At 34.8% G+C, this 9,951-nt stretch overlaps 2 protein-coding genes across 2 annotated transcripts; both read left to right on the top strand.

Annotated features, from left to right (window-relative positions):
* Positions 1 to 6,364: 6,364 nt before the first annotated feature.
* Tsp_03406 (hypothetical protein) lies at positions 6,365 to 6,848 on the top strand. The gene is made up of 2 exons (XM_003379704.1): positions 6,365 to 6,390; positions 6,473 to 6,848. The coding sequence occupies exons 1-2, from the start codon at positions 6,365 to 6,367 to the stop codon at positions 6,846 to 6,848; spliced, it is 402 nt and encodes a 133-aa protein (XP_003379752.1).
* Positions 6,849 to 8,424: 1,576 nt separating this feature from the next.
* On the top strand, positions 8,425 to 9,808 carry Tsp_03407 (putative tropomodulin-2). The gene is made up of 6 exons (XM_003379705.1): positions 8,425 to 8,542; positions 8,613 to 8,669; positions 9,044 to 9,189; positions 9,250 to 9,357; positions 9,435 to 9,578; positions 9,656 to 9,808. The coding sequence occupies exons 1-6, from the start codon at positions 8,425 to 8,427 to the stop codon at positions 9,806 to 9,808; spliced, it is 726 nt and encodes a 241-aa protein (XP_003379753.1).
* The last annotated feature ends 143 nt before the right edge of the window (positions 9,809 to 9,951 follow it).

The following is a 9,951-nucleotide window of genomic DNA, read 5'->3' on the forward strand; positions in this document are numbered from 1 at the left end:
GGCGGTACAATGACATAATAAAAACTTTAAGGAGTCATTTCAAAAATGAAGGGAACGTTACTGCCATTCTGAAAGTATCAAAGGTTGTAGTATAAAAGTGTGTTCACTAGCTAAAAGCAGCTTTCCTATGTCATGCTGAAACAACCTTGTGCACGATTTGAGCAGTGACAAGCATTTAGGGGTGCGATTGTGCGACTGCAGTATCCCGGTGACAGACATTTCCTTTAAACAATTGGGCAAGAATGTTACCTTAGCAATAAACATTACAGTGGGCAGTAAAGATAATGCGGGAGGGGTTCAACTGCTATGTCAGAGTACTACTTTACAAATGGATTTGTATGGACTATTGAAAATTACAGCAAAACATACCATTAGTACTATTATATAATGGCTTGGCCGTAATAAAGTCTGGAATATTAATTGAACATCATTACTGAAGAACAATGCGGTAGTTTCCATTTAAAAAGACTAAAACCAGACAACTACGAAAAGCTTAAAAAGCGCGCATGTTTAGTGCAGTGTGCCAAGAGAAAGAAAAAAAACATTGTATGAAAAATAGCAAATATATGAAAATTCATACCTGTCAGAGATGACGTATAAAGCAAACGTAGAGTCATACATTTTGTAACTGATGTTCGTGGTTTCTTCATATTTTTTGTCTAACAATCACAACGTAATTGTTGCAGTGAAGCATCGAAATGACCAAATAACGCAATGCAGTAAGTAATTAGATCGCCCTTCAGCAGCGAACATTTATACTATAGTGCAGTTCTCTCGATAAACAGAAATTTGTATGATGAAAATTGCTTCCGCATTTGAATGGCACAAAGTGCACGTAGCGGAATGCCAACGGCACTGTTTCCATCACATTAGCATAAAGTTAGTCTGCTGACCTAGAAATATATGTATTCTTTGAAAACGTATAACAATGTAATGAGCCAACACCAAAGATTATAATAATTGCTGAACAACAACAAAATCCTGAATATGTTGCAGATCAAAGCCACTATCTATCACAAATAATATTGTGGCGTAAATTAAAGAAGTATAAAATAGTGTCTTACGTTAATGGGGCTGCACTGGCACGATAATAATATGTCGCCATATTCAGAAAAATTCATTCATTAATTTAAAGGAACTGATTGTTTAGTGAACATTTCAATCAGACTTTGATCAACCACTTTGAAAAGAAGAAAAATGAATGCAAAAAACAGAATGGCAAAACATATAATAATACGAATCGTATGCAAATTTAAGGTGGTTCATCAAAATGTACATTAATGCTGAGTACAGTACCAAAACAAAATATTGAATTAGCTATAACACGCCTTCACATGTTTGAACTTTATATTTGAAACTCATTGCAAAATGCTCTCCATCGAAATACATAAGCATAGTGGTTGCATGCGCTGACAAACAAAATTTTTAAATGGAATAGAAAATGAAAATATACTTAGAAAGCTCTCTGTGTGGAAAACAATATTTTGCTGATTTGTGGAGCAGAAAACACTGAGAGATTAATACTATTCGACCTGTTTTGTCCACAGAAAAATTCATCGTCACGCAGAATAGCAACTGAAATGTTCGACATATTCTAAAGTTATACCTAGAAGCCTGAGTTCTACAACAAATCGGAATGTCAACATTTTGAAACAGCTCAGCGATAAACAATATATCTATATGGGAAAATTTTGTTTTACAGCTCCTTCAATTTTTGTGTTTACTAAAATCAAAAAGTACGTAACTACTTAAACATACATGCATTATTCATAGAAAATGCAAGAAAAATGTTTTAATATTAAAGTGTTACCTTGTACAGTTTCTTTCATTTGCACTCTTGTCACGCACCGCAGTAATTAATAGAATATCACCACAATGAAATACGGATACAGCATTCGCCTTTCAATAATTGGCGTTATAACCTCCTTATCAGTGATTTTACAGTCATCTTTTTGCATATTTCGTGATTTTATTTCAGAAATATACTTAAAGAAATTTTACAGCTTTCCACAGAAGAGTTTAAAAATGCGCAAATCAAATTTGCATATACGCCAATTTACTCAATACTTTTAGTGCTTCTTGTAGTTGCGCGAAGGAACGGTTCTTCCTTTTCAAATATGATTTTTGCTTCACCCAAAGAAACGTATTCAGTTTCGCCAGCTGCTTTTCATTACTACCTACGTGAGTTCCCTTTTACTCCTGCTTGCTGTAACTGCACGCATCACGATCAGGTTCTGAAAGTGCCTATTTCGCTTGCTGATGCTGAATGAATCTGAATGGGTGCTGAACGGGATGGGAGCCAGAATCCCAATATGAATGGGTAGTGAAGGTTGTGGCGGTCGTATGTGCCTGTCAAAATGGGTGGAGAAGCAAGTAACGGGCGGGTGTACCATTATGAATGGATGGGGGAGTTGAGACAAAGCATATATAACACACTTAATAACTGGAGGCGTTGCGGAGGGGTACATCACTCTGAAAGGCTGTAGGAGATGTGGCGAGCGGGTACACCACTGTGAATGGATACTGGAGGGATTAGGGGGGGCTATATTATTCTGTATGGATAGTGACGTGATGAGTGGGTGCATATAGGACTCTGAATGGGTGGAGAAAATAGTGCCGGGTGATTACACTTTGAATCAGAGATGGATGTATTACAGACGTACAAACCACTATGATTAAAAGGGGGAAATATGTCGAGCGTGTATACCACAATGAATTGGGAGTGGAGGTGTGCCAGTCGTGTGTACCACACCTGACAGGGCGTATAACACTCTGAATGTTTTGGAGTGAGTGGCTGGCCGGTAAAGAACTCTTGATAGATGATGGACTGTGCGTGGTCAGAAGTACAACGAAGAATAATCGGTAGAGGGATTAACGTTCAGGTTCAGAACTCAGAATAGGTGGGGGAAATGTTGTGGGCGAATACTCCACTCTGATTATGAAATAGAAATGTGGTGAGCATGGAATACAACATTAAATTGGTGTTGGATGGGTGTGGGGCAGGTATACCGCTCCTATACCTTAGCAATAAACATTACAGTGGGCAGCAAAAATAATGAGGGAGTGGTTCAACTGCTATGTCATTACTACTTCACAAATGAATTTGTAAGGACTACTGAAAATTATAGCAAAATATTCCATTATTATTATATATTAGATTTTCCGTAATAAAGTCTTGAATATTAGTTGAACATCATTAGTGAAGCACAACGCGTTAGTTTCCATTCAAAAAGACTAAAATCAAACAACTACAAAAAGCCTTAAAAGCGCGCATGTTTAGTGCAGTGTGTCAAGAGAAAGAAAGAAAACCTTGTATGAAAAAATAGCAAATATATAAAAATTTATACCTGTCAGGGATGACGTATAAAGCAAACGTAGTGCCATACACTTTCCAACTAATGTTCATGGTTTCATCATATTTTCAGTCCAACAATCACAACGTATTTGTTGAACTGAAACATGAAAATGATCAAATAACGCAATGCAATAAGTAATTAGACCGCTCTTCAACAGCGAATATTAATATAATAGTGCTGTTCTCTCGATAAACAGAAATTTATATAAGGAACATTGCTACCGCATTTGAATAGCACAAAGTGCACGTAGCAGAATGCCAACGGCAGTGTTTACCATGATATTAGCATAAAGTTACTCTGCTGACCTAGAAATGCATGTATGCTTTGAAAACGTATAATAGCAATGTAATGAGTCAACACCAAAGATTATAATAATTGCTGAACAACAACAAAATCCTGAGTACGTTACAGATCAAAGCCACTATCTACCACAAATAATATTATGGCGTAAATTAAAGAAGTATAAAATAGTGTCTTACGTAAATGGGACTGCACTGGCACGATAATAATATGCCGCAGTATTCAGCAAAATTCATTCATTAATTTAAAGGAACTGAGTGTTTAGTGAACGTTTCAATCAGACTTTGATCAACCACTTTGAAGAGAAGAAAAATGAATGCCTAAAACAGAAGAATGGCAAAACATAACATTTACTTAAAACACAAGCATAATGAATTGATAATTTAATACAATGCACATGCTGGGTTGAAGTACTAAAAATTGTGCATCACGGTTGTCACTTTAATCAGTGTGGAACCGGCAACATTGTGATCTTATATGCAAGGACAAAATACAGAAGCTAATTATTGAAAATATATATATTTTGCCCATTCAATCTTTACATCATGCACTAATGTACATTCATTTACTGATTCCAATGAAAAATATTTTGCAACCGTTTGAGAAAACATCATCAATTTTCTAAAAATAGCAAAGGTTATAGCAATTGAAAATTCAGATATCGAAGAAGGATTATTTTTATAGAATTCATTTGACTCAATTAAATTTAATAAACATGGTGAGACCTGACGGCACAATTCCTCCCAGTGAATTCGTCATAAAAGTGATGTTGGTGAATTGAATTGTAAGTGCTGATTTCTACCTCCAAGCTTTATATTCAATGCCAGTTTACATGAATTACAACATTAACCTGCGGTAGAATATGAGCAACTTGCCGTCTCTACTGACAATTTCATGAAATTGCTTATATTTTGATATTTTATTTTCAGCAATAATTCGTTTATAATATATTTATTTTCCTTTTAAAAATTTAAATAACTTAATACACTGATGCTAAACGTAAACATGATATTTAACACAAAATATATTTCGTCTTGATAAAGCATGATCTAGTTATGTCGAGCAATTATAAATTCGATACTTATTTTCAGCAACATCATGATGTCATTGAATTGAAAAATGTAACTTACAGAAAGAATTGTCTTTTCACCATTTGGAGAAACCTTTTTTGAAGAGTTGTATAACGTGATTTGCCATTTTGAATAAAAATGATGATGCTTGTCAGACGTCCTTTGAAAACGTTTTCCATTCTGATGTTGCTGGAAAACATCCGCCTATAAATATTTCAAGTCAACCTCACAAGAAGATTAAGTTCATGAATTTTTAAAGAATCGAAGTATACGGAACATGCACCTCGATGAGTTATACATTATGATTAATATTTCGTTTTCTTTTCGTAAATAAACATTTGCATGCAACTTATGCTAAACATATAGTGCGCTTACTTTGTGTTATAATCAGAAAACAATTTCCGCGACCGTAGATGCAAAATCACACAAACAACGAGAAATGAGATAGAACTTTACAATACTAACAATAATATTGCTTCGCACATCTATAAGCCATTGTATTCCCGAAATATAGTTTAAGTGTTAAAGCGAAAGTTTGTTCAAATTATTTCATCTCTCTGTGTTAGGCGCGTCTCGTTAACATGCAAATTTTTATGCGTTCGTTGCCTTGCTGTTTGTTTGTTTAGCAGCTATAGCTCTCCACAAGTGTTAGCTTTTAATGTATGTGAAACTGCTTTTGATATAATTTTTTCAGCAATTCCGTGATCTTCATTGGTAGAGAATAGCATAATTGTTATTATTGTAATGTTGTATCAGGCATATTGATTTAGTGAGATTTTAAATTCACAGTCGTGAAAACTTTTCTTTGCTTAACGTAATCAAAAGTAGGCGAGGTAAAATTTGTTTACCATAAAATGTACGCAAATTTTTGTTCGCCTACTATGTATACGCTTACTTCGCTTCTGATTCAATGGTTATTGGCTTAGCATAACTAACAGAAATGGTAACACAATGCAAATATAATATGAACATGAACTGTAATAATATGAAGAGTATTCAAATTTAAAATGCTGCATAAAAATGCACAGTAATATTGAGTGTAATGTATAATAACGGTATCGTTATTCATGAGGTATCGAGAACAGTGTCACTAGGGGTGACAACTTTAAATGTCTTTTGTGGTCAGAGTGTACGATTCGCCCTGAATCGACATCCTAAGTGAAAAACAAAAAGGAAGGCACTTTGGTTTCGAGGATGAGAAGCCTAAAATCCAAGTAATGCGGTAGTGGTGGGGAATAAGGGAGGCGGAACGGCAGGGTAGTACGGATACGGAACGTATAGTGTAGCCAACGCAACCAAGAACTTTTTGAGAAACAGAAAATTTGCAGAAAAGAGAAAGGCAAATCTGGACTTTAGGACTTGCCGCGGAAAATCTCTTCTTTAAAAAACAAGGGAAAATGCAAAACAGCTTCCCCAACTCAATTGCGCAGGCAGAACGCAACATCTCCTATCACCTGGAGACACCGGAAAACACCAAGTTCCCACGCTTCTTGGGTTGGGTGGGGGGGGGAGGAGATACAGCATAGTCTCACCCACCTTTTCTGCGTCGAAATCATAGGCTTTGCTCCACTTCAGAATCAGAAACCTGTACTCTGCCTGTCTAAATATTACAGGAAGAGCAGTAATTCTTCCTTCGGCATGGGAAGGAAGTTTGGCGCTCCAAGGTGGGTCTCTTTTTGGTCTCTCAATTCTCCTCCTGCTTTATGTATTTCATGTCCCACTAAGAGCATGTTTGCCGTTTTACAGAGCTTCATTGGGATGCGCATTCAACAGATATAGAGATGATAGTCACAGATTCATTGCTGCGCGGTGGGAAATACCTCAGTGTGAAATAATAGCCGTGTTTCATGTTGAAAATGAAATGCTGCGCTTACGGAAATCAACTAGTTTGCACCACTGGGAACTGTGTATTATGGAAAATTTCTGGCCTGTGGAAAATAACCCGTTGCGGTGTAATGGACGCAGCGCATGCCAAAAACAAAGTCCTGCTTCCTACAAAACAACCCTGTACGAAGTGATGGCACAAGCTGAAATTGGAACTAACGACGATATTATAATACTGCTAGCAAGAATAACGTTTTCAAGTTCAATTTTTATTGATAGATTTTGTTTCATACTTTAAATGAAGAAGGGTTACAATCTGAACTGCTTTAATAAAAACATTTGCTTAGAATTATTACTGATATGAATTTATAATATTACTAAAAAAATCTGACTTATCAATTCAAGTTAACAATGTTTCCGATTTTAAGAATGAAAATGATTATTTATAACGAAATAATTGATTTTAACGCATTAAAATACAAACGTAGTCGCTGGGAAAAAGGGAAAAATTTATAAACATTACCTTCAAGTGGTTTTGTTCAATGGTGTTGATATGATTTTAGTAGAAAATATAAAATGCACATTTTATGGAATGATCAAAATCAGTGAGTTGAAAAGTTCTACATTTGAGTAGCAAATGTAAAGCACGTCATCCCATTCGATCGATCACTGAGAATTGAAAATGACCACGCCAACGAAAGTGGCTACGTTTATAATAAATAATACTGAATAAGCTGTGTTCAATCTGAAATTGATTGGTTGTAGTCCTGTTGACTGCTGATTGGTTAATTATTCCGTATGTTGCGTGGCTAAAGCTTTGTGGTTCCGTATTGTAAAGCTCTCTTTATATATAATACGCAAAAAGAAAAATAAACGCCTTCTTCGTGCAAATACAACTGCACTTACTCGTAACTAATCGACATTATCAGTTAATTATTTCATATAGGCTCGTGCGAAGAAGCTTCATGCAAATCAAATGTTTGCTCTCCCCCCGGCACTTGTCGTATCATAATTATATTGAATAACATGAATGTAATATTTTTACAGTTGGAAATTTGCATTTCGTTCCTACAATTGGTTTGGTGGGAGAAAGCTTTATTGTTAAAGATAATCTATGGGATTTTTTTCTAATAATAAGCAATCATCAAAGTAATACTTTCGCGAATCATCGCATAAGCAGTATATATATGTATGCATATTTTCTTTGAATCGAATTTTAATATTGCATCATTTGCACAGACTTTATCATTGTAATGTTTCAGTTTGTTTTATTTTGTTCAATTTGGTGCTTTAACCAACTGGCTTCGACTGATTATAAAAGTATAATTATTTTAAGATAAAATTAGAATTATTAAAATTAAATAAATAAAGCTTCGTAAGAAGAAGTGAAAGCGGAAGTCTTGTTAAATACCTATAATGGGAGAAAATTTTGAATTAAAGTCGTTTCTTTTATAATTAACCGACAATTTACTTCATTTGAACTAATCAGTCAAAAAGTGCATTTAAATCTTCCATGCTTAACCGAAAAGCTAGCTGGCTAGCTAGCTAGCAAGCTGCTAACTGAGTTGATCAAATGGAAAGCTTCAAATGTTTTACGTCACTGCTGCTGCTGCTGCTGCTGCTGCTGCTGCTTGTTGCTTCTTCTGCTTCTGCTAAAAGAAACAAGTTGCTGCGAATGAATAAAGAGAAAGAGGGGGAAAACAATTTTAGCAAAACATCCCAACAGCATACGTTAATTTCGTAAACTTGCTAGAAACCGGCAGAGAAAATATTTCAACTTGGTGCGCAAGTCTGGGTGTGCGTGTGTGTCTTTCTTTGCGTGCTTTCTTGCTTGCAAGCTAGAGCAAAAGAAAAAACAAATAAATATTACAACGATGACTGAACAAGATGCAAAATTAGGCGAAAATGATATTATTTCGGATGAAGATTTCGAATCCATGCTGAACGCTTTGGGTTCTGAAGAAAATGAAGAAAATATCTCTGAATTATTAAGTAATTATTAGAATCATTTTTTCACATTTTGTTTGTTCTGTTTGTTGTAATTTCTTGAACATCATTTTAGAAGCGATGAATGAAAACCGAATAATAACATGGGAAGAAGCTGAAACTATTATAAATGGTAAACAATCTTTTTGTTAATTTTAAGATTTTTGATTTTTTTGGAAAATAATTATCACACTGCAACAAACATTTCATGCTAACATTTTCTTCATCATAATTATTATGAATATCAGGAGGAGAATTGATTCGTTTTCATATTCTCCGCAGCGAACTTACATATTCAATCAACTGAAATTGCTGCTTGATTTCGCTTAAAAATAACTATAAAGTATTTATAAAAACACCCTTTTCAATTTTCTTGAAATGCTATTCTTAAATGCAATTTAAAAAATTTTATCCTACTACTAGGAAACATTATTATGCTCACTCATTCGGTTTTGGGCCTGAGTTTAAAATTTTTAAATTTATTTAACTGTAACAAATTTTGTTCAGATAGTGAAAATAAAGTAATTCGTTGTGGCTTGCCTCCGCAAGTACGCCCCAACGATCCAGATAATGCTACGGATGTCGATGCTTGCATATCGAAATTATTAGCCAATGATTCCAGTTTAACGGAAATTAATCTGAATAATATGAAGGTATGCTGAAAAAAGATGTATAATCAAAATTGGACGATTGGTCTTTTGTGAGCATTTCAGAGAACACCAATACCTCAACTTCAACGATTAATTTCAGCAGTTAAAGATAACACGGCTTTGAAAAAACTTAGCCTTGCAAACGTTGCGCTGAGCAATGCAGCTGCGGAAGTATATTCACTTTTCAAAACTAGCTTTGCACAGATGTTTATAAAAATTTATGCAGTATTTCATTTTTCAATTTTTAGCCAATATTAGAAGTGCTTGAAACGAACAGCACATTGAAATCTCTAAATTTGGAAACGAATTTTCTGTCCGGTGATTTTCTCGCCAAACTTTTTCATGCTGCTTTGAAACTGCAAACTTTAGAAGAAGTTAAAATTGTTAATCAAGTGAGTAAAAAATAATGGAAAAACTGTTTTTCTTTAATTGTATTTTTTTAAATTTTTATCAGTGTGATAATTTCTAGAGTCCTACGTTTAGTACTGAAGCAGAAATGGACATCATGAAAGCAATTTTTGAAAACAAAGGCCTCCTGAAAGTTAGCATAGATCTACGACATCCTGAAGCGCGAAGCAAAGTTTCCCAAGCAATGCTACGAAACTGTGAACTGCGTAAATAAAATGCATATACAATTAAACTGAATTTGCTCAGCATCCCATGTTTCTGAAATTTTCAGGAAGAAAGCAAGATTAGCGACAGCCAAAGGAGCATAAATCTAACACTATCTCAACATCCATGCACACACTCTGCAACTGTGCATAA

This window comes from Trichinella spiralis, assembly GCF_000181795.1.
Source record: "Trichinella spiralis strain ISS 195 chromosome Unknown Scfld2, whole genome shotgun sequence".
Classification (NCBI taxonomy): Eukaryota; Metazoa; Nematoda; class Enoplea; order Trichinellida; family Trichinellidae; genus Trichinella; species Trichinella spiralis.

What these genes read in the sequence shown, in the direction of transcription:
- Tsp_03406 (XM_003379704.1), top strand. Translation starts at nt 6,365, where the DNA reads ATGGGAAGGAAGTTTGGCGCTCCAAG. An exon ending in AGGAAGTTTGGCGCTCCAAG is followed by an intron (nt 6,391 to 6,472) that starts GTGGGTCTCTTT and finishes GCCGTTTTACAG; the next exon opens with AGCTTCATTGGGATGCGCAT.
- Tsp_03407 (XM_003379705.1), top strand. Translation starts at nt 8,425, where the DNA reads ATGACTGAACAAGATGCAAAATTAGGCGAAAATGATATTATTTCGGAT. An exon ending in AGCTGAAACTATTATAAATG is followed by an intron (nt 8,670 to 9,043) that starts GTAAACAATCTT and finishes AATTTTGTTCAG; the next exon opens with ATAGTGAAAATAAAGTAATT. An exon ending in AAGTTAAAATTGTTAATCAA is followed by an intron (nt 9,579 to 9,655) that starts GTGAGTAAAAAA and finishes GATAATTTCTAG; the next exon opens with AGTCCTACGTTTAGTACTGA.